Raw genomic sequence first — 24,933 nt, forward strand, 5'->3', positions numbered from 1 at the left:
ACATGCAACGCCACCCCCTTTTGTTGAAATGCAAAGAGCTACGGGGTCTTTCAGGTTGCTTGGTGGTCATACAAAATGCACGTTCAAAGCCACTAAGGCGGAACCAAAAGCACGGCATTGGCAGGTTTACAAAGACATCACTCCAACACTCCAAGACGTCATAGGGGTCTGGGGCGTTTCCTGGTCAGATTACACACGCAAACGCTCTAGCCTCACGCCCAGAAGATGCAGAATAAGATTCGGTTCCAGTGAATGTCACCTGAGGTCAATTCAGTTAACTACAGAAGGGATGCGCATGCGCATGCCACTTGGATTTGCCTACCCACATGCTATAATGCCAAAATTAAATTAAATCAAAGCCCAATTATTACAAGAAAGAGTGAAGGACTACAATTAAAAAAATAAAAAATCTGGTTGAGACGCACTGAACATTTACCACAAAGTGCACTTTCCTCCCCGTGTACATTGAAGTGAATTTTCCAGTTGGTGCCACCATGAATTATTTAAGTATAGGGATCTGACGTCAAGCGAATAACCAGACCCTTAAGAGCAGAGAGGTACACGACAGGCTTTAGGGGCGGCCGCTCGACTCGAGCACTTGTGATGGAAGGGCCGATGACAGAGATGGCATTTGGAAATACCACATTTTGTGCGCTTCTCCTGGCCGCCTTGCAACAGATGAAAGGCAACCATTATAGAAACATCAGAGCTGCTGTCAGCGAGCTGGCATTACGCCCGCTTTTGATAAATTGTAATTCAGTTTACTTTACAATCCAATCATCAGCTTTGCCATCCCAGATGCAATTGCTTTACAGCTTACTCCGTGGATCCCCTGTGAGGCTGGAGGCAAACATGTCAGTGCTGCACGCAGGCCTGTCCATTACTGCATTACACAGGACCGGGGCGGGACCGGGTGATATTTTTAGAATACTTTAAGTTACTGCGAGTACAAAAATGCTGCTGCCTCTGCGAAGGGCATAAGGATAGTATGGCTCAAGGAGTAGAAAGAGACCGTTTCAATACACATGCAGGCGTTTCACTCTTGCGGGGGCTCGCGGGACTTAAGATAGCAATGCGCACTATGAAGAACTCACTCACAATGTGATGCATGTGGCCACATGTTTGAAAATAAAGTTGACAAACGAGGAATGATGTTGAGATATGCTCTCCCGCACACATTTTTCGCATGTAAGGTAATAGCTAACTTACATAGGTCTCAATGTTATAAAAAGCTGAATTAATATAAATGTGCTCAAAATATATAGATCCTAAACCATAATCACATTAACTCTAGATTTTAAGAACTTTGAGACCCTCCCTGACTTAATTTGTGAACTGTTGCCCAACTTCGATAACTGGATAGAGGAGCAACTGTACGGTCCAACCTCTCAAAGCCTCAAATTCAACTCAAACTCACGGAACTTGTTTCAACTTGAGTGCAATGTCACTCATCCACACTGCCAGTCTCACCACAGACCTCCCATCATGCACTGAAATACTGAGGAAGAACTGAATTGAGGTAGGAGTCATCTCAATCAAACACTGTCCACAGAGTGATACACGGGCCTTCATTGGAAAACTCCTACTCCAACACATTCCACAAAACCATGGTTGTACAGGGAGTAGTTATTGATCTGTATCCAGTAGATCAAGAACTACACGGTGTTGAGTAAAAACGTGTAGACTTGTTCGTGACTTAGTAATCTGTTGCCTCTATATCATGTAATACTTCTCAACTTGTAGCACCATAAGGACATCTTTTGACATGTCCTGTGCTAACCAAGCTCACTGAACAACCATCAGGACATGCTTTCTGCTGCAATTAGGCACCTACTGACAGTTTTACGATGAAGCATTTACGGGTGGTGTTGTGCATCCTGATATTTCTATGTGATACAAGTGCTGCTTCCTTGCTGAACTGTATGCTAGTAGTAAATGCCAAACACTTCAATCTGCTCTGTCTTCTAAAGTAATGTTCTAAAAAACAATTGATGTCACACATTTTGTTGAGTTGCATTCTTCTTCCAAGACAGGATGCAGTAAGAGGCCATGGGCAGCCAGGTGTGCTCGTGCATCCTCTTTTAGATCAGGCCCTTACAAGTTGACCTAGGGGCTCATTTTTGTCAACTCTTATTCAACTTGTATTTAAGGCTCATAAGTGATATTTTTTGGAGTGGCTAGTTCTGTATTCTGTGTGAACGATAAGGACATTTATAACTCTATTCAATCAAGGTATAGAGATGGGATCAGGATCAAAACTCAAAGCACAAAGAGGAAAAGCTGACACACTGTTGATTGACAGGATACAAAACTTGATTGACAAGATGCAAAACTTTCCGTGTCAGAAATAAGCAGACTTGGGGTATTGTTCGAAACATAAGCATAAATTAAGACTACAGGAAGGGATTTTATCACAAAAAAACACTTTGATTATTACAACTGGATTATGGCAATGTTGTTCATGAACAATTTCCGCTTGTATTGGATTCTCAAGATACTACAGAATGTGTCTGATTTGTTATGGGTGTTAGTCACATTGAGAATATAAAACGTGTTGTTAAAACTACGCAGTCTATCGATAATATTGCAAATACAAGTCAAGATAGCTATAATGGCTTTGATGACGGCTTATGATCTGGAATGCCCTTCCATCAAAAAACAAATAAGGAAGAGTGATTATAAACATATGTTTAAGACACTTTGCAGTTGTTTGTCTTTTCCTTGAGTTTGAATCTTCTGCTCTGTTTTCTTAATGTATTTTATTTTTTTAGTTCTTGCTCAACTAGGCAGCTGATGCTAGACCTTACTGTGGTCTCCCAGAAAAGGAGTTTTGAGAAGCAGCATTGAGGTGGTGGGGGGGGCGAGGGGGGGAGTTTAGGCTCTGCCCACATGTTAATCGTCCTCTATACAAGCTTTACGAGAAACCTGTACATTCGTCCACTGAAAAAAGGTACCTGTTTTGCCTTTTGGGAAGCCTCATGTTTAATACAACAGGCCTGAGTTGGTTATAGGGTCAAGTCAATGATCAAGGCAATAGACCTGATTGGTTCACTGGGAAGAACAATTTCGGATTACATAGGGCTGATCTGTTTATTTTGAAAAGTGACTCCAAAAGCAGAAGGCATGACTTACTTATTATGAAAGGTATATGTTAAAGCAAAACAGACCCTTGAAGAAGGATTATTATTGCACTGTGCTAAAGCATGTTGTTAGATAGAAAGCTCACAGATTACCATAATAGACAAGGTTTTTGGTGTTGATTAACTCTTCTGACAAATCAGGAATTTAGAAGATTGTGCATGGGGCACGGACCCACTTCTGCCACTGAATCTATGCCTTGGTGATACCGGCATAGAGGGTGTTTCCATAGTGCAAATTGCTTGGGACGAGGGCGTAACAGTTTTTCTGGTGTTGCTTGGGAGCCATTTGAAGATCTTCATCAGCATCTCCAGTGTGTGGAAGAAGGATGCAGTGATGGCATTGACTTGTGCAGCCATGTCCAGTCTGCTATTTGAGAATTCTGATGTTCTTAGTGTGGGTACTACAAATGGGACCAAGTTCGGCCAGCCAACAGTTGGAGTCCCATGGCGAAGTGTTCTTGCTAAAGATCACTACTTGTCGTAGATGAGCTTGAGATAGTTGGCTTTCATCCAGTTAACAACTTCAGTTATGCAGGCGATTAACTTGTGTCTGGTGTTGGAGGTGAAGGAAATGAGGTTTTGTCTGAGAGGAAGAGTATGAATTGTGTGTTGTCAGCATAGGAGAGGTTGTTAATGGCATGTTTGCGATTTATGTTGGCCAGAGGAATCATCTATGCATCAAAGAAAGTGGGGCCCTTACCACCCAATACCCTTACCCTGCCCTAAACCCAAAAGATACCCTTATCACTCTATACCCCTACCCACCCCAAAATCTGTATACAGTACCTAGTGGCGAGAAAAAAATGGGGTCCCAAAATGCAAAATCCCGTGCTTTTTCCATAGAATTCTTTAAACGGGCTACAACAAAAACTGCTAAATGGAATTACACCAAATTTGGCAAGGAGCTAGATATTGGTCCGCAGATTGTGCTTTTTGTGATTTGGAGTGAATCCATTCAGTAGTTTTTGAAAAATAAAGGTTTAAATACAATTGTATATCTGGACGGTTCGGTCTGCGAGAGGCATGAGAGACTCATGCAGGAGTGCCAATTTAAAAATGGAGCTTCCTGACTGGCCTAGGGAGCTTCATTTCCCTTGGGCCATCTCACTCCCTTATGAGTCAGACTCCAATGAGGGTGAGCGCTCTGATTGGCTGCTAGCAACATGAGAAATATTTTGCTGGCAGTTATTACAGCACTTGGGGACTTAGTCCCCAGTCATGAACATGTTTTAAAAAAATATATAACAGGGCAGTTCAGGGATACCCGGTTCACTAGGCCCCATGGTGGGGATCCAGAGGGACTCCCCTTGGGGCTAAAAAAATTTTAAAAACGAAAATCGGCAAAAAATGCTGTGATCCCACAGGACTCCTGTGGGATTGGGAAAAACGAGACAAAACAAAATGCTGGTGGGCCAATTAATTTTGTTTATAACCCCCTCCCCCCCCCCCCCGGCTGTATTCATGAATGAGAAGCCTCCCTGAGCCATTAAAGGCACCGGAGAGCCTACCACAAGAGCTGAACTTAATTTATATGGGCTGGGGGGGCTGCTACTGAAGATCTCGATGGCTTCTGGATGGCTGCTGGTGTGTTCAAGCGGGTGCACAAAGAGGGGTGAAGCCCAATCTTCTTCTGTGATATTCTTCCAGCTGCGGCGTGTGAGTCTAGTAGTGTTTGGGGTGGGATGGATATGCTTAAGCTGACGAGGGTGTGGTCTTTCCAGGCCATCGGTTCTGGTTTGTTGACTGTGATGTTGCTTAGGGAGGTGAAGATCAGGTCCAGTAGGTGCTCTGTGGAATAAGTGGGTCCACTGATGTGGTAGGTGAGGCTTAGGTTTCCAAAGCATTCTAGTAGGGCCATAGAGTTTGGGACTTCAGGGCTTCCAGGTGAAAGTTGAGGTCTCCGAGGAAGATGATCTGGCTGGAGTCGATGATGAAGGGCGCGACAAAGTCTGTGATGTTGCTGTCGAAGCTGGTGCAGCATTCTGGTGGTCTATATACAAGGATTCCATACAGGGCAAAGCTAACTGTGATGTGAAGTTTGAAAGTGAGGTGTTCCATGTAGCTGGTGAAGGTGTCTGTGGAGGTGGTGCAGCTGATGGTGTCTTTGAATATGATGGTGACTCCTCCTTCTGGATGTGTTGACAGCCCTACCTGGAGATCTTGTAGCTGGTGGGGATGGTTGTGGCAATGTCCTATGAAGAAGAAGGGTTCACCTATATTTCTGTGAGAAAGAGCAGGCATGGTGCTTTGTTGTGCAGCAGATCATGGATCTGTGTGGCATGTTTTTTGAATGAGCGGATAATATGAAGCATGCATGCAAGTGTGGTGTGCTGTGTGTGGGATGGTTGGTTTGTGTGAGCGTGGACAGGTGGCTAGTTTGTATGAGTGTGAGCAATTGGGGTGCTGGGTTTTGTGGCTGTGGGAGAAGTGGGTGTAGGGAGCGGGCAAGTGCATGAGAACTTGCAGGAGGCACAGGAGAATGTCCTGTTAGTGTTGTGTGGAGCAGTGCAGCAGCACTGTGGTGTGCAGCAGCTTGGGGGTGACAGCACGGAGGGATGTGATGGGGTAGTGGTGGTTAGGCGGACCACCAGGGTTCCTGGCGCTGGGTACGATCAAGGCACGGATTGCCATTGAATTACCTCTGACGTGCCCACTACATACCTACTGCGCTCAGCGACCGCAATAAGTAGGTCCTAGGGGGAGAGAATGGCAGTGTGTGGTAGGTGGGGCTGTGAGTGGTGATGGAGGCAGGAAGTAGGAGAGATCGGTGAGAAGGAAACAGTCAAGGAGTGCTAAGGGGAGGAAGCACAGCAAAACAGAACAAAAAGCAAAAAAATAAAAAAAAAAGCCACATCAGCAAGAGGCACAAAACAAACCGGCACACAAACAGCAAACAGTGGGGTGAAAACAGAGAGAAAAAGCACAAAACAGGGTTCAAAACAGTGTGAAAAAAGGCACAAATTATGTGTCAGTTCTACTCAGTACCTCACTCTCATGTGTTTTTATGCTGGTGAGTGCCGTTAGTGAAGTCATTCTGTGCCCCATGGTTGATGCAAAATTGTAGTCCTACTTCTTTATGAAATGTCCTAGACTTTGCTTTTCAAAATCTGGTGACCCTATAGCCAGGGGTAGTAGCTATTTCCATTGAAATTTATGTTTATGTATTTTCTAAAGCGCATATAACCATAAGGCATCAAAGCGCTAAGGTTGGGCACATTAGCACATAGGGAGAAGCCAGCAGGCCACCCACCCCAAGAAAGAAACCCCAGCCCAACTAAGAAGACCTAAAGAGCACAAGATATTAATCAACCATTGTCTTTTGGTAGCCTTGAAACTCCCCCCAGCTGATACCTCAGGACCATGAAGGCAGAGACTAGAAAATAAAGTAACAAACAGGGCTGTGTGAACCCGGTTTCCATTCTGTAGTTTCACTGCTTGCACTTCCACCAAAATTTCAGCAGCAAAAGGGAGGCTACTATAGGGGCAGGAGGAGGAGCATGAGGTCAATACTTTGATGTAATCAGAGGTCAAAGGGAGCCTAATGTAATGTAATCCGCTACCTGTGGTATTAAGAGTGAATTGATGTTGACCAGTGATGACCTGTCTGTTTGGTTGTTCTTGTTTTGTGATAAGGAAAAAATGCAAATAGAAATATTTAAAAAAAAAATAAAAAAAGAGTGAATTGATGTCCATTGAGAATCAAAGATTTGGTTTTCTCATAGACTTGGGTATTTCGTTGTGTGTATCGTATGATCAGAAATGCTCAGGAGCTAAGAATTTATCCTGATGGCGTGGCATATACCAGGACCAATACAAAACAAAGGAGAGGGTTCTGCTAGGAGGATCAACACTGAAAAGGTTTTGCTGATGCAGCTGCTGTTAGGATGAGAGGGAGATGAGGATCAAAAGGCACAAGTAAACAACTTAAAACAAGAGCATGGTCAACTGCAAAGTCTATCAAAATGTAACAATGGACTAGTTTCTAATAAACCCTAATTTACGTGATTGCTGGTGATGAGACAATACTAAACTACAGTGACAATATAAGTGGATATCATAGCTGGTCACTGCATGTCTGCTTTGTGCTTCGCTGAAAATTTGCTAATGGAGTGAAAGCTGTAACTGCCCTGTAAAATATGCATAAGTAATTGGCAATTAACATCATTTGTGCACGCCAATCGGCAGGCCATCAATCATAGCAGTGACAAACCTCAACCAGGCTTTGTCTCCAGTTTGACATGCCTGTCACAGCTGTGGAAACCGTGGTCACAACTAGCCGTCTGAACAAGAAATTGAGCCAGCTCCACACTAAAGTACTAACTAGGGCATAGTTGTCACATCTCCTTATTGGAACACTGCCTTTTAATGAAGAGGATTTCAATCAGGTTTTCTGTTTTCACGTGCTAGGCAAGATATGGAAAAGCTATCATGTTTCCAACCAAAAATGACAACTCTGTGTTTTTTCTCAATTACAGACTAGAAACCATTCCTTACCCACATATTAAGAAGTACATTTTTCCTCCCAAGCTTATAGCTTGTCTTTTATTACATTAAGATTTATATAACACTTACATACCCCGTGGGTAGCACTTTATCTAAAACTAATAAACAGCTCTAAATGTTTGCTGTACCTTAATTTCTCTCTCTCTCTCTCTCTCGCTTTCTCTCTCTCTCTATATATATATATACACATATATACATATATATATATACACATATATACATGTGTATATATATATATATATATATATATATATATAAACCACTGCTGCTAGCTGCCACGGTGCTCCGGACCGAGAGGGCACGTTGGAAGTATGATGCCAGCAAATCCCTGCAAAGATTATCCAATGCCTACTCCAAAGCAAGGCTCTGTTGCGGCTGGGACTGTGTGCAAATCCTTTATTATGTGTGTCCACCAGAACGCGTTTCGGCCAGTAAGACAGTCTTGATCACATTAAGAGAGTCATTTTAGTAGTGCTATTTACACAATCAAGTACGTTACGCGCTCAACATAAGATAAATACTTTGCGTTTTTTACATCAATACATTGTCAGTATGTACCTGAGGTATTCACACTGTTTACATTTTGCATTTCACAAAATAAAATTACAATTCATCTGCATACTAAACCATCAGCATCTATTGATCATATTGCTGATTGCGCCCCATAATGTTAGATCAACAAGACGGCTGCTAAAAAAATCATTACATTCAGCTGCATCATAAGTTCAAGATTGTGCCCAAGTGGGCACATAATGTAACACATCGGCATTTGTATCACTTTAATTCTACCAATAGCATGTCCCTTAATGCGCTCCATAATGCCGACTTAACACCATGCTTGTTGAAAATGTTCTTAAATTCAACTGCATATTAAGTCCAGAACGATGCCCTAGTGGGTGAACCCCAATGCACAAATCTGGCAAAAGCGAAACAATAAGTAAATGAAATCAATACATTTCAAGTAAAGCAAAATCAAACACAATTCAAGTTGTTGAGACTAACAGTAATGATACAGATAAACAATCAACGCTTTGGCAGTGGGTAAAGCGAGAGGCTGTAAATGTATATACAGTTCCTCATCTGTATATAAACACCCTGGTAGTTTGGTATTTAATTCCAATATTTAAAGGGACACTAATTTCTGTAGCTTCTTTTCCCTGTTGCCATATCTCATATTGATGGATACAGAGTCTACAGCAAAATATCTTAGCTCCTGCTCATTGCTATTGTGCACCTTCAAGGTGCCTGGTAACAGGATAACTATGATCATTATTCTTTATGGCCCACAAATGCTGTAAGGTTCTTTTGTGTGTTTGCAGAATTGTGCTGCCCACATATAACTTGGGACAAGAGCATGTCAAAATGTATATCACATATTCACTTTTGTCAGTGGAATGCTCCACGTATCTTGACTGGGGTATTGGTGAAAGGTGATACAACCTCAGTCATACCATATTTGCAGGCCTTACATTTATGGCATTTTCTGAAGCCCTTACTACTTGTTAAATAATTTTTTGAAATCTTCATCTCAGAGCTACTGCTTACCAATTCATGCCACATGGGTTTGGCTCTTCTAAAGGTAATCTGTGGCCTATCTTGCACAATAGGTCTAATAGCAGGATCGCTCTTAATCAGATACCAATGTTAAGTATTTTCTTAATTTCCTGATGTTCTGAGCAATATCCTATAATCATTGTAATTTCATGAACTTGACACGTCTGTTGAGTTTATTTTTTTAAAACAGATCTTGTGCTTTTGCTATGGTCCTATCCCTAGCAGCCTGTATGATCTCTTGTATGTAGCCCCTTGAGATAAATCGGTTTGTCACTTCATCTTATGCATGATTCAATTCCTTCTCATCACTGCAATTCGGTCAGATGTGTACGTTTTCAGCATAAGGAATGCTACGTTTAAGCTTGTTTGGGTGAAAACTGTGAGCATGAAACATAGGTGGGATGCGGTGGGCTTTCTATAAGCTTTGTTGTTCAACCTACCATTTTTTACATATACTGTATGTAACAAATCTTGGAGACTTCAATGAAGGACGGCTCCGGTAATTGTGGAAATCGAATCTTTATTCAGCACGACATGTTAACAGAAGTAAGTTCAGCTCCGGAATGACAACTGTCATTCACAACCATATATATATATACACATCCCCGTTCCAACCCATGCGCTCTCACAATACAACTCCACACCGCATTATCTGAAAATGGACACGAGCTTGAAATGCAGTTCACGCTCATGTCTACCTCAAATAATAACACGCAGTGAGCGGCTGGGCACGATTGCGACATAGAAATGCTGCACTTGTGTATCCTGTAAATTTTACTGGAAGGCGTCTTGATCTTAAACCCCTAGAACTGCCACTGGACACTTCCATATTACCATGAAAAAACCCATCACAGCGTGAATTTCCAAAACCGTCATCTCCTGGCTCATCAAAAAACACATTTGTAGCACAATCATCAGATAATGTGATCTCATTCCTGAACAACGAGACTCTGCTAAGACTCCACACAGTAGCACCCTCAACACGTACAGCATTCATTAAAACCTGATTCACATGTAAAGGGTCCGACCATTTAGCAAATCCCTTACCCACTATTACACCTTTCCTTAACCGCACCATGTAACCCACTTGCACAACTTGTTTCCCAGGCGCACTCATTCTTTCCTTCAGTTCTTCTTTCATTTTCCTTTTATACATTTCCGTTTTCTCACAAATTTCCCTGGAAATCTACTTCAGCAAGATCAACATGCAAAAGTTTCTTGTCTCTTAACCACCACGAGACCAAATTAGTGCTAGGTTTACGTCCTCTTAACAATTCAAAAGGACTCGCAAAAGTAACAGAATTAGGCGTGGTTCTGTAAGTCAATAACAGACTGCAAAGCATTCTTTCAGCTCAAACCACTTTTTACAGCCAATTGGAGGGCTTCTTTAACCACATAGTTGAACCTCTCCACTTGAACATTGGCTTCTGGATGGAAAACCGCAATTCATTTATGAAAATACTTCTCCATCTGTTTACTGACAAACTGAGACCTATTGTCAATCACGAGTTCTTGGACAATGCCTTCTCTACAAAATATCTCATCCAAAAACTCCTATGACCACTTCAGAAGTAACATCCCTAACTATAATGATGTTTGGCCATTTAGAGAAGTAATTTATCAGAACAGTACCATAAGACTCCTGTCTAGGTAAGACTGCACATGGAACAATAATATCTAACCCTAACTTTCCCCAAGGTGCTATGGGCAACTCAACAGGTTGGGGATCAGAAATCAAGGATTTGGCTGATTTGTCACTACTGGCACATTTATAACATAATCTCACTTGATGTTCCACAAAAGAATCAATACCCAGCCACTAAAAATTAACTTCAATGCATACATCTTCTCGTTGCTGAAATGCCAAAATAACTATCATGAGCAATGTCCACAATAGCTCTCCTTAAACTAAAAGGATTAAGAAACGTATCACCCCGTACAAAAATATTGTTTTCCATCGCCAGTTCCTCACGTACAATAAAAATCGAATTAATTCATGGGCAATTTTCCTATCCTCAGGCCGACCCTCTAAAATATATTGTTTCACTTTGATAAGTTCACTATCTTTTCCCATTTCTTCAGCCTGTTCTCCTCCACACCTGGAAAATCAGAACCAAGTAAATTATTATCCCCCAAAGTGAGTAACACTTCACAATCATCTGCCTCATACTTATCATGGTCTTTAATAGGTAAAGGTAATCTGGAAATACAATTTGCATGTACATTGTTTTTACCAGGAACATATTTAAACTTGTACTGGAAATTTTGTAACTTTGGAGCTAACCTGGCAGATATGGAATGACCGCCACCAGGTACTAAAATGTGCACAAGAGGTTTGCGGTCAGTTTTAATAGTGAACCTTGTGCCCCACAAAAAGGATCTGAAATGTTCAGCGCCCCACACAGAAGCTAATAGCTCTCTTTCAATCACTGAATAATGTTTAGCCGCTTCACGTAATACTCTAGGCGCATATGCCACAATCCATTCATGTCCATGTTCCTCTTGGATTAACACTCCCTCTAAACCACAATTGATACTATCAACCATTATACTGCACTGTTTTCCAATTGCAAGGGTTTTAAGCTTGGTGCATTCACAATAAAGTTTTTGAAGTTTTTGAAAACAGCAGAAATAACCTTGGTCCATTCAAATTTAGCATTTTTCTTTAGTAAACACCTAAAAGGATCAACCACAGCAGCATAATTTGGGATACATTTAGCACAGAACTCCGTTAATCCCAGAAAAGCCACCAACTGTTCTTAACATGTAGGTTGCTGATATTTTCCACATTACTTTTTTGGGGTTAATAACAGTTCCAGTGATGCAATGTACCAAGTATTCTACCTCTTTTTTCCTAAATCTACATTTATCTGATCGTAAGGTCAGCCCCTCGGATGTCAAAGCAGCCAAAACGTTTTTCTCTAAATTGCTGTCATGTTCGTCTACATCTTTCCCAAATATCAATATATCATCCTGGAGAACCGTGGCTCCAGTAAGATCATCCAGGATTTCTACTATTAACCTTTGGAATACCGAAGTAGCACTTGCTAAACCAAAAGGCATTCTGCTAAATGGAAACAAACTCTCAGGAGTGATGAACGCAGTCAAGTTTTTAGATTCCTCATGCAACAACACTTGATGATATGCACTGGCTAAATCAAGACAAGAAAACACTTGTGCCCACGCCAGCGTAGATATAATCTCATGTAGATTAGGAAGAGGATGAGCATCAACCCAAATAGCATTATTGGGACTGCGTAGATCAATGTAGAGGCGTAGTTCACCATTGGGTTTAACCGAAATAACAACCAGAGAAACCCACGGTGAAGATTCAACAGGCTCAATAATTTTCCTCTTACACATATCCTGTAACATTTCCTTCAGTTTACCTCTGTACAATAAAGGAACTATGGCGAGTAGGTATAACTCCATCCTGTAGCCTGATACGATGTGTAAACCCCCTTATACATTCCCAGTTCATTGGCAAAAAGCTCAGGGAACTTTTATTTTCAATTTCTGTAAGAAATCAACCTCATTACTAAGTTCCCCATTACATGTGACTTCAGAAGATATCCCTAAAGCATAGATAGACAGGAGGATCCGCCCTTGGATCCAGTTTGATGCCCAATTCTTTCTGATGTGGCCACCCCAATAAAGACGAACCATCCTTTGCACCATAAACCTTCCCAAACATATGGCGTCCAGAAAATTCTATATTTGCCCAAAAATAACCCACCAATTGAATCTTGTGACCTGGATATCCACCTGGAGAAACATCAGGGGGCAACAAGATTCTATTGGGCCATTTCACCTTGACGATATATTGTGCAACTATAGTATATCAGGCGCAGGAATCCACAAACACACTCATATTTATACAATCAATGCTAACAATGCAAGACGGAAATTTTATTCCACCCTTTTCATCATTAATGTTCAAAATAGTGTTTACATCATGATCACTGTATAACTGACTCCCATTCATCCTGGCTTTTTTTTTTTTTTTTTTAGAACATTCACTCTCCGGGGAGCTGATCTGCACACCTTCACTAAATGACCCATTTTGTTGCATCTGGAATAATTTTTTTCTAAAGCAGGCCACATTTTCGAATTTTCCAAATGGAATCCACAGCCACATCTAAAACATGTAGCATTTTTTTCCCTTCAGGTCTTTGCCATCTAGTCTGCCACATAGGTTATTTGTTGCCTCATTTTTCTGACTAAAAGTTTTCTTGACTTTATCTCCCTCTTTTGCAACAATGTGCACTTCACTTCTCTCACTCCCTCTTATCTCATGTATAAACTTTTCAGAATGTTCAATAGCTTTAGCTATTTCAATGACAGTATTTTACGACATATGTACTGTGGCCCACAATCTTTCCTGTATTTTTTTATTAGTTCTCATGAGTATTTGGTCTTTTAAGACGTGTTCATATGTAATATGCTCAAAATGACAAGTTACAGCCAAAAACCTGAGTGTGGACACATATCTATCAATTGACTCCTCTGTCTGCTGTTTTCTAGAATGAAATATGAATCTTTCCATAACCACATTTTTGTTCTTACTGTATCTTAAAGATAACTTTTTGGATGCATATTGATAGACATCAATATTTCCAGAATTTACCAACGTGTGAAGATTCCTGAATTCCCCCCTGACAATGCTTTAATAGGAATACTTTTCTTTCTGGTTCACAGTCTTTCCCGTCCAAAACTTCCACATCAGTTAAAATACCCACTCCCATGTTTCCCAATTCATTGGTGGCTCTATAGGTGTGACAAAAAGGAAGGAGGCGGCACAATACCTGCCATTATGCTAACAAATTCTACCGAACGTTCATTGTCACTCAAAAATAAGAAGAAAAATAAAACAATCACAGAAAATAAATAAACTGGTCATCGCTGTTTCATATTCCAATTACCACGACAATTATTACTTGTGAAAAGAGGCACAAACCCAACAAAATGCAAAATAATAAGAGTAGTCACCGTAGTCTGTATGCGAATCAGGTGCACAAGAAATGCATCCACAATAGCACTCAGGAGTGATTACACCAATGTATGTTCCAATGAGATGTAAGGGTTAACAACAAACCCCCCCCCCCCGTTGTTAGGATGCAGATTAGATGCTCCAATGTCACTAACCAGCTCCACGGAGGCTCGAAAATGCCAACTAGCACTTGCGCTGCGCTCCAAGGAAAAACAAACACAGCGCGTACAATGATATCCACTCTCTGAAAGAACAGAATAAATCACTGAAGGAAATAGATGAGCTTGGTAAATTATTCAGTGAGCTTGGTGAGTGTCCAAGCTGATAATTAAATCCTGGCAAGAGCAATCCAACCGGATTTGCATTAGGTGACACTCGCTTAAGTCGAGCGGTCACGTACGGGACCCTGCTCCTGTAGAGTTACCGGTGTTTCAGTTACAGCTGTCTCAACAGACAGCATGTACCATTCCGGTGTCTGCAACCTGGAATTTTTAGCAAATATAGTGAACCGTCTGGGTTTTGACACATGCTTGACGAGCTCTATAGGTCAACTGTAATTCTACTTTCACTGTCCTGAAGATGGTCTAACAGACTAATATGCCATCAAGACCGAAACGTCGTCGAGATCATCTATTTTCTTCAGTGATTTATTCTATCAGAAATTGTTTTATGTTTTTCCAGATTCTTTTTCTGTGTTCATAAGTTTGAAATAGATGCCTACACTAATGATTTGAAGGTTATAATTTTTGTATATGATTTGTCTGCCTCTGTCATTGTGTCTTTTGTTATCACATTTTGGACCACCCTTTTTAGTTTACCTACATTAAATGAGAAAAAAATTCAGAAATACACACCCGTGTTTGAAATTGTTCAATACATATTAATTATGATCTAAATGAGTGAATTGATGTTTCGATTTTTCAAAGGTTAGTCACCAATTGGGGCTTAACAATAGAGTAATTTTCTGCATCAGTATAACTGAGTACTCTAAATAAAATCCCTTGTAGGCACAGTCACTTATTACTACTTATAATTCCCAAGCCTCCAAGGGTAGATTGGGTTTCCCACTGTCTTTCTTATTGTATTTTCCACACATCATTCATGCAGTATGAAGGAAGCAGTGTCCATGCTTATGTTGTGTGGATTTAGGCTACCAAACAACAAATGCCACTTTCGTGAAATTTTGCACAATTTTTCACACTGGTTTGGGCAGAAAATCTATAGCAGGAGACCTTTACTTTGCGATCCAGTCCGTTGTCAGTATCGCAAGTGACTTTTGAACAGGACTGTGAGGTTTGCCCTCCCGTTCAACTTTCACCCAAGATACCTTAAAGTGCATTTTGTGCAATTTACGTATAATTTTGCATATTTTCCCTAACATTTTATGTAATTTCGGGAGAAATATACATGATCCCCACACCGTTATGTGGCAGAAGTGATCAGGCATCAGCAAATCAATTTTACCAGCTGTACAGAAAGGCTTTTAGATGAACAAGTTACTTACCTTCGGTAACGATGTATCTGTAAGAAACATTAGTTAGTTAGATTCCTCACCTTAGAATATCCTCGGGCGTCAGGCTGGATCCGGAAAGATTTTTCGTCAGCAATACCCCTTGCGCGTCACTAGTCGTCGTCTGCGGCTCCGCGTCCGTCGTCAGCGTCGTGATGACGTCGGAGTACTTAGACGCCGCCCTCGCGCGCTGACGTCAGTTCTTATACATAGCTTTCCGCGCCAGGAACGCAGAGCCATGCAAGAGACCGACACTGGTGCCAAAAAAGTCTAGGGCCCTGTAAAGGATAACCTTAACCCTAGATATCGGTTCGCAGAACGGGGAGGATGGGTGGGTCGGTGAGGAATCTAACTAACTAATGTTTCTTACAGATACATCGTTACCGAAGGTAAGTAACTTGTTCATCTGAAAGAAACACGTTAGTTAGATTCCTCACCTTAGAATAGATACCCCAGCAATACCAACGCCGGTGGTGGGTCTGCGAACCAAGATCACACCAGAAAGTCCTGGAGAACAGAATGGCCAAAGAAGCCGTCTCTCCGGACTTGGCTGTCCAGGCAATAATGCTTGGCAAACGTGTGCAGCGAGGCCCACGTTGCTGCCTGACAAATGTCCTGCAAGGGGACTCCCCGACCCAGGGCAGTCGTCGCCGCCGTGGCCCGAGTGGAATGGGCCCTCAGCCCAACAGGAGGTTCCTTTTTAGCTAAGGAGTAACAAGCTTTGATGCACAAAACGACACACCAAGAGATGGTCCGCTTGTGCACCGCCCGCCCCTTCTTAGCGCCCACGTAGCCAACGAAGAGTTGGTCATCCACCCGGAACTGTTTTGTGCGGTCCAGATAGGAGAGCGCACGTTTTGGGTCCAGACGGTGGAGCCTCTCTTCCTCTTTCGAGGGATGCGGAGGCGGAAAGGTGGGCAGCGTAACAGACTGCCCGATGTGAAAGGCAGTCACAACCTTAGGAAGGAAGGAAGGGCGAGTGCGGAGCACAACCTTGTCCGGATGGATAGAAAGGAAAGGAGGCTTAGAAGAGAGAGCCTGGAGTTCACTCACCCTTCTAGCAGAGGTGATGGCTACCAGGAAAGCAGTCTTAAGCGTCAACAGACGAAGAGGACAATTATGAAGTGGCTCAAAGGGAGCACACATCAGATATGTCAAAACAAGATTCAAATCCCACTGAGGCATTACGAAAGGGACAGGAGGAAACATGTGAGTAATGCCCTTAAGGAATCGAGAAACAACAGGGGATTTGAAAAGAGAAGGCTGATCAGGAAGCCGAAGGAAGGCAGAGATAGCAGAAAGATAACCTTTAAGAGTGCCCAGAGCAGAGCCCTGCTGGGCCAAGGAAAGAAGGAAGAGGAGAACCTCAGAAAGAGGGGCGGAAAGGGGATCCACAGCCTTTGCTGTGCACCATGCCACAAATTTGCTCCACCTACAGGCGTATACCGTTTTAGTGGAGGGACGCCTGGCTGCCAGAATCACATCACAGACTTCAGGAGGCAAGTCAAATGGCATCAACTGTCGCCGCTCAAACTCCACGCATGAAGGTGGAGACTGGACAGGTTCGGGTGGAGGACCGTCCCCTGCTGCTGCGACAGAAGGTCCTCCTGAAGAGGCAGTCGCATCGGGGGATCGATTAACAGACTGAGTAGCTCGGGATACCAGTACCTTTGTGCCCAATCCGGAGCCACCAAGATGACTTGGGCCCGGTCGCGCCTGATCTTCTTCAGCACTCTGGGCAGAAGTGGTATAGGCGGAAAGGCGTACAACAGACCGCAACTCCACTCGCGACGAAAAGCGTCCCCGAGCGAGTGTCGCCTTGGAAACTCCAACGCGCAGAACTGCTGACATTGCGCGTTCTCTTCGGTGGTGAATAGATCTAACCAAGGCTCTCCCCACTGTCCGAGTTGAGACGCCATTCGTGATCCATCATGCACCGGCGGCTGAGTTCGTCTGCTCTGGCGTTCAGAGAGCCCGCCAGATGTTGAACCACCAGGGTGATGCCCTGATGTTCCAGCCATGTCCAGAGGCGCAGAGCCTCCTGACAAAGGGTCCACGACCCCACCCCGCCCTGTTTGTTGCAATACCACATGGCGGTGGTGTTGTCCGTGAACACCTGCACCACACTTCCCTGGACAACAGGAAGGAATGCCTTCAGTGCAAGTCGGATCGCTCTCAGCTTGATATGGAGCCGAGACTCCGCTGGAGACCAGAGTCCTCTGATCTCCGCCTCCCCCATGTGGCCCCCCCATCCCAGGAGGGACGCATCCGTCACCACTACATGCTCCGGGTGGGGTAGGGAGAGGGATCTGCCGCTGACCCAATCGCGGTTCGTGAGCCACCACTGCAACTGTTTTGCAGTGCCCTCCGAGATCAAGACATGGTCGTACAGGTTGCCCCGATGCTGGGCCCACTGAAACTTCAGGTCCCACTGCAGAGCCCGCATTCGCCACCTGGCGTGATGCACTAACAGGATGCAGGAGTCCATCAGATCCAGAAGCTGCAGCACCAACCTGACCGAAACCCGGGATAGAGGCTGAAAGATGGGAATCAGAGCCTGAATATCCCGGACCCGCTGCTCCGGAGGATAAGCCCGGAACTGCGCCGAGTCCAGAACCGCCCCGATGAAAAGGAGCTTCTGGGAGGGACTCAGATGCGACTTTGGCGCGTTGATGGAGAACCCCAGCAAATGCAGGAAGTCGGCCGTAGTCTGGAGGTGGGAGACGACTTGCTAGGGCGAGCCCGCCTTCAACAGCCAGTCGTCGAGATAGGGGAAGACTGGAACCCCTGATCTGCGCAGATGAGCTGCGACCACCTCCATCACTTTCGTGAACACCCGAGGGGCACTGGTGAGGCCGAAGGGGAGCACCGTGAACTGAAAAGGCTCCTGACCCACCGTGAACCGCAGGTAACGTCGGTGGGCCGGCAGGACGGGAATGTGAAAATAAGCGTCCTGCAAGTCCAACGCTACCATCCAGTCTCCTGGATCCAGGGCAGCCAGAACCTGAGCTAGGGTAAGCATCTTCAACCTCTCCTTCCGGAGGAAGGCGTTGACGCTCCTGAGGTCCAAGATAGGGCGTAGGCCCCCTTTGCCCTTCTTGGTAACCAGAAAATAGTGGGAATAGCAACCACGACCTACTTCTGGACCAGGAACGCGCTCGACGGCCCCCTTGGCCAAGAGGGCTGCAACTTCCTCCCGTAGAAGATTCAAGTGATCCCCCGACATGCGATGGCATGGCTGGAGGGGTAGTCTTGAAGGGGAGGGAGTAGCCCCTTCGGACGATTTGCAGCACCCACCTGTCCGACGTGATGGAACACCAGTGGAGCAGGTGATGGCGAACTCTGCCTCCCACTGGCGTGGAATGGGCCTGAAAGCACGGACTAGAAGGGCTTTGAGGCGGGTGCTGCCGATGTTGATGTGGACTGACCGGCACGTTGACCCCCGGTACCGCCTCGGCGGAATCCACGTCCGCGACTGCGTGCAGGTTGGTTCTGCAGCCGGTGGCTAGGCGGACGTGAGGGGGCACCCCTTCCTTGGCCACGAAAGGGACGAAAGGTGGAAGGTTGCGGTCGCGGCCCCGAGAGGCCCAAGGACTTGGCCGTAGCCCGGGAGTCCTTGAAGCGCACCAGTGCACTATCCGTCTTTTCGCCAAAAAGGCGAGTGCCATCAAAGGGCATATCCATGAGGGTGCTCTGGACATCCCCTGAGAATGACGTGGACCGCAGCCAGGTGTAGTGGCGGAGCGCCACCGTGGTTGACATCGCCCTACCCAGCGAGTCCGTAGTGTCTAGTCCACATCGAATAGCATGTCGTGCTGCATCCCGCCCGTCGGCAAGAGCCTGGGCGAGCCGCGTCCGGGCCTCCTCCGGACACTGGGGCAGCACGTCCTCCACCGTATCCCACAGAGAGTGAGAATAACGGTCCAAGAGGCAAGCGGTATTCAAGGACCGCAGTCCCAAACTAAGGGAAGAGAACAGCTTCTTACCGAACTGTTCTAGCCTCTTGGATTCCCGATCCGGGGGAGCTGACGGGAAGGAGGATTGGGCATGGGGTGTTGGGACAGAAAACTGGGGTCGCCCGGAGCAGGGCGGAGGCGCCGGGCCACGTTCCGATCCACAGGAGGTACTGTGGAGGGCTTGGACCAGGTGCCCTTCAGAACGTCCACTAGTGCCTCATTGAACTGCAGCAGAGGCTCCGAGGAGCTTGCTGACGGTTGAAGCACTTCAGTGAGGAGGTTAGTCCTCACGGCCACAGCAGGCAGCTCCAGCCCAAGGGCTTCGGCCGCCTTGCGCAGCACCACGGAAAATGCAGCACCTTCCTCCGAAGCCACAGTCGGAGGAGAGATGAAACCAGTGTCCGGGGAGGTGTCCAGACCACTGGCATCCCCCAGCTCATCTGCCCAGTCCTGAGATAAGTTGGCCTGCATGGCCAGAGGGTCCTCAGACCCCTCCCAGTTGCCCCCATCATCCGATTCCTGATAAACAGGGGGAATAATCGGAGCCGGACGGTAGATGAAATTGTCATCCATCGGCGCCGGGGGAGCTCGGACCGGGGCTGAACCGGGGAATGGCGTCATCCGGAGACGGCGCCAGGGGTGGAACCGATGTCGGCGCCGGCGGAGGACGCGTCGTGAGGTCGACCGGAACTGACTGAGATCCAGGCCTGGATCCCACGGGGACCTGCGGCGTCGGGACCGAAGTCGACGACGGCACCGGGGCCGCCGGCTTGCTAGGTCTCCCTGTCGAGCCCGCGGGGCCCGAAGGCGCGCCGGCAGGCGTCGACGGCGGAGCCAAGCCCCTCATGGCCGAGAGGAAGGCACTGATCTCCGCCGGAGTCGCGTCAGTCCCAGGGGCTGGTGGGTATGGGGACAGACGCGGCTCCTGCGGCTCTGGCGAAGCCGCGGGGGTGGTTCCACCCGGACCCTCGACCGAGTCGCGTGACCGGTGAGGGGAGTCCGAAGAGCGGTGTCGTCTCTTGAGCTTCTTACCATGCTTCGACTTACCCGAAGACTTGGAACCCGATGAACGGTAATGGTGGCTGCGGCTCCGCGACCGGTCCTTCGACCTCCTCCTGGACCGGGACCGCGAACGGCGCGGAGCCGGGTGTCAGAGCTCGAGAAGCTTGTGGGACCGCTCCCGCCTAGCCTTCGAGGTCAAGGCCTGGCAGTCGAGGCACGACTCCGCATCGTGGTCGGCTCCCAGGCAGTAAAGGCACCGGCGGTGGTGGTCCGTCACCGACATCAGTCGGTGACAGGAGTCACATGCTTTAAACCCAGGCATCCTACCGGCACCAGTTCGAGTCGAGTAGACAAAGGAGTCCAAAACGTTTTAGTCAAAAAGTGACTAAAGGGGTAAGCTCTTCCCGGATCGGCGCTGTCTGGCGCGGAAAAAAAGAAGAACTGACGTCAGCGCGCAAGGGCAGCGTCTAAGTACTCTGATGACTTCTCCGGCGCATGACGCCGACGACGGACGCGGTGCCGCAGACGACGCCTAGCGACGTGCAAGGGGTATTGCTGACGAAAAATCTTTCCGGATCCAGCCTGATGCCTGGGGATATTCTAAGGTGAGGAATCTAACGTGTTTCTTTCAGATTCAGGAGTTTAATTTTTATAACCTGTATCAACACCACCAATTTTCAAGTTTGTGTGAAGTAGCAGTGACTGAAAGAATATGGTTGTGTATTGTCGTATAGTAGTGGTCCATAATGTGTAGACCACCTCTTCTGCTTCTGGTCTACACATGTTTCCTATATAACAAAAACTAGAATGGAACTGTAATATTTGTTTTATTCTTAGAACAGAACGCCATAATAGTTTCTTTAGTCGGGGCATTTAAAAAAGGAGTCATCTAGGTGCAAGTCAGTCCCACTCTGCCTCAGAAGGAGCAGTGTTGAGTCAATTGCTAGGCTACCTCACTTCTGTGTAAAACAAAGAAGCTCTACACACCTTGGTGGGTTGTTAGGGCATTCAACGATGGGCGGCTAGAATTCTGGTGAATACTGAGGAACTGGTGCCTGTCCGGACATGCCGCCTCCACACAGGGCGACTCAACGGAGAACAACCGCACAGCAGCAGAAATGTCCGCGCTCACAATCCACACTTCTTAAATTCTGTGCCTTTCACTGTGTCTTCCTTGCAGAGTCTGGAAGAGCTCTCTTAGTTTGGCAGGATTGATCATTTTAGGGCAGACTTCGATACATTTGCATATAGGTGGTCACTCTTGTAGTTGCTTGTGGAAGCTAAAAACGGCAGTTTAATAATCTGAGGATAGTAACGAAATGTACTGAGAGGAAGGAAGAGTGAATTAAAACTGGGGCGATGCCTTCCGCTGTGTGCTACCGTTGGACATGTTCTGTCTACCGCCATGTCCCCCCAAGTCCCATCCACGTCTGCCATACAACTGACACCCTCAGCCACAAGCACTTACAGCCATCACTTCCGTGCTGCCATATAAGGAAACATGTTACAACTTTTTTCTATAATACATCAAATGAATCACATGGGACCTATTCCAAAAACAATGCCAAGTGAACGCCTGCGCAGATGTGGACGGCAAAACCGACATATATAGCTCGCCTGCCCATGGGGATGGAAAAGCTTTTTCATCAAAGGCCCTCCCTGCTCACAGCTCTTGAGACGCCACATAATTACAAATCCATACCACTGGGGTCGGAAAATGCACTCTGAAACCTCTGGCAGCGCATCTACAGGTCGACGCTCTACACCACTAAGGGTGAGATGGAGAGGCTGCTGGCTGTTCTTACTACCGAAGCAGGTCTCGACAACCCATTAGTTGGTGTTATTCCGTCTCTATAAAAACACATCTGTAACTTCTTCGAACGCAACGGCAGAGCTCATAACTCATAAGAGCGCGCGCTGGACGCAGGGCGCGCGTGATCCCTCCATCACCAGAAACAGCAGCACGCGCTCCAAGTCCCTACAGTGCGGGGCAGGAGGAAGGAACCGGCGAGGCGAGGCGGAGAAATAAATTGTACGGTCTCACCATTTACGAATGAGATCAAAGATCAGAGTCACCCACTTGTAACAAATCCACAGCTAAACCCTTCTTGAATGGACTAAGCCTCGTCTCGGGGGGAATTAGGTCACTCGAGATTAGCCCCGCTCCGTAGCCGCGCGCACAGGCCTAGATGGATGGGTAAGTAAATGGGACGCAACATAATCTCGTTAGCTGTGAAGCATGAGCCTGGGAAGGGGCGTGGCCGGCCGGGCTCACCTGGTGTGGCTGTTGGACGACAGGCTCTCCCAGGGCTGCACGCTGCAGCCGGTGACCGCGTAGGCCCCGCCGCAGCTGCCGTCCAGTTTCATTAGCAGGGCCTTGGCGGCGTTCTCGGCTGTCTTCCTGCAGTCGTGGGCTCGCTTCAGCATCTGGGTGATGTTTTCATCGCCACTCTGCTCTCCTGTTGGGTGACAGCGAAACTGTTAGAAAGGGGTTTATTCCAAGAAATAAAACAGCCGCGGCGCTTAGTTATGTCAAAATACCTCTTCTCTGGGGATGCATTTCACAAAGAGGCGCGCTGCAAGCAGCAAACAGAAACGTAGGATGTTTGATAAATGCGCTTGAGAGGGCAGGTTAGCCAATGAACACATATAGCTTTTCAGGTTTAGCAGAAAAACATGCACGGAGTGAGATTCAAACAAATACAGATGTGGAACCAGTTAAATAAAGATGACACTAGAGTTAAAAAAACAAAAGAGTCGTTCAAATAAATCAGTATGTACACCCTGACGGCCCACAGTTCTTGTTTGGAGGAGGGAAGCGCTGGTCGGGTACAACAGGCCTTACACGCAGTGTAATCAATTCCTTGCACAGTATATAATACACAGCGAAGAAAGGACAGTATCAGAGCACTCAATGAAACAATATTGAAAACCAACATAGGTAGCAATATTTGGCAGTGCTGCTAAAAACCACAAATTTCACCCAAAGGAAACTGAGCAGTGTGTTCTGCCAGTTTTACTCGAAAACAACCAGAAAGTAACAAAGACCTGGGTACAGTCAAGGCACAAGCTAAGACAAAGGAAAGTAATTCTTGATGTTTGTGTGAACATCTAACAAGAAACTTCAGTGCTTCCCAGTAATAAAGACAAGGTGGTATGGGGCTTAGACTGAGGTCCAACTGACCACTAGCCTGGGCTCTCACATTCTAGGTGCGCAGGGGGAACTACAGATTGTTTTTGATACCTCGAGGGAGCACAACAGCTGTCTTCCTGTCACCATCACCTCCATATACAAAATATGAGCAACAATTGTTTCTGCACCAACCATTCGCGGCTTCCCACTCACAATGCAGCATAAAAGATCACATATGGGGGGATTTGGAGTCATCTGTACTGTTTAATAATATACTACATATATCAGGGGGTATTTCATCGAATTTAATGGTGTGCAACCTATTTATGAAAAAACAGTGCCTGCCTTGAACTTTTTTAATTCACTTTGATTCTGCTGGGCGATTAAATAAATATTCAAACACAGCTTTTCTAATCACTACATTTATCAAACCAAGCCATACTAAGAAATGTAAAAATCTAAGTACAGTTGGTATATAATTTACTGATAAAGTCCAATCAGGATGCTATAATTCCCACCAGTAACTTTAACTTAAGCTTACTGTACCTTAAAGATGGTCATATGGCTATAAGAGAAGGTGGGTGTCACTATATTTCTCATGTAGTTCTCTCCCAGGCAAAGAAGGGAACATTGGGTGAATGGTTTCCCAGGTGTGGGGTAGGCCAAGAAAAGCAGGACATCTTTCTTAGTGCCAATCTTCAAATGTATGTCATGTATATGTGTGTATGACATTGGTAAGAGCTTTCGTCCTGTCTTGAGGTAGAAAACAATCAACACGTACAAACCATTCAGAGTCAGTTCCTGAAAGCACAGGGTTAGCAAGTTTGGGTATATGTTGGAACGAGAAAAGTCACTCTTTGTCTGGAGGGAACTCTGAAATTCAGAAGGTCTCTTACCAAGTCCTCCAACCCCAGTGTGGGTGATTATTTCCAGAATCAACTTCGATGCAAGGGATGTGGAACCAAAGTAATAAGGTGATGTGTACTGCAACATCTCAGCCCTACACTGCTCCAGTTGCTGACATACCAAGAATTACACCAATAAACTCGAGGCAATTTGAGACCACCAAAAAGGAAATAGGAAAATTGAGTAGTCCCATATCAAACACAGGGCACATGTGTTTACAAAGTACCTCTTAATGGTGA

The 24,933-nt window shown here is 45.6% G+C and overlaps 1 protein-coding gene across 3 annotated transcripts in view; it reads right to left on the reverse strand.

Annotated features, from left to right (window-relative positions):
* Positions 1 to 24,933, reverse strand: part of MCC (MCC regulator of Wnt signaling pathway) — a 1,374,593-nt gene that overhangs the window by 162,552 nt on the left and 1,187,108 nt on the right. For all 3 annotated transcript variants that reach the window (XM_085632616.1, XM_085632618.1, XM_085632617.1), the window contains one exon: positions 22,931 to 23,114. In XM_085632616.1, the coding sequence (XP_085488742.1) occupies positions 22,931 to 23,114 (184 nt within the window). The remainder of the gene's footprint in view (positions 1 to 22,930; positions 23,115 to 24,933) is intronic.

The sequence above is a fragment of the Triturus cristatus genome, chromosome 2_1 (assembly GCF_964204655.1).
Source record: "Triturus cristatus chromosome 2_1, aTriCri1.1, whole genome shotgun sequence".
In the NCBI taxonomy this organism is placed as follows: Eukaryota; Metazoa; Chordata; class Amphibia; order Caudata; family Salamandridae; genus Triturus; species Triturus cristatus.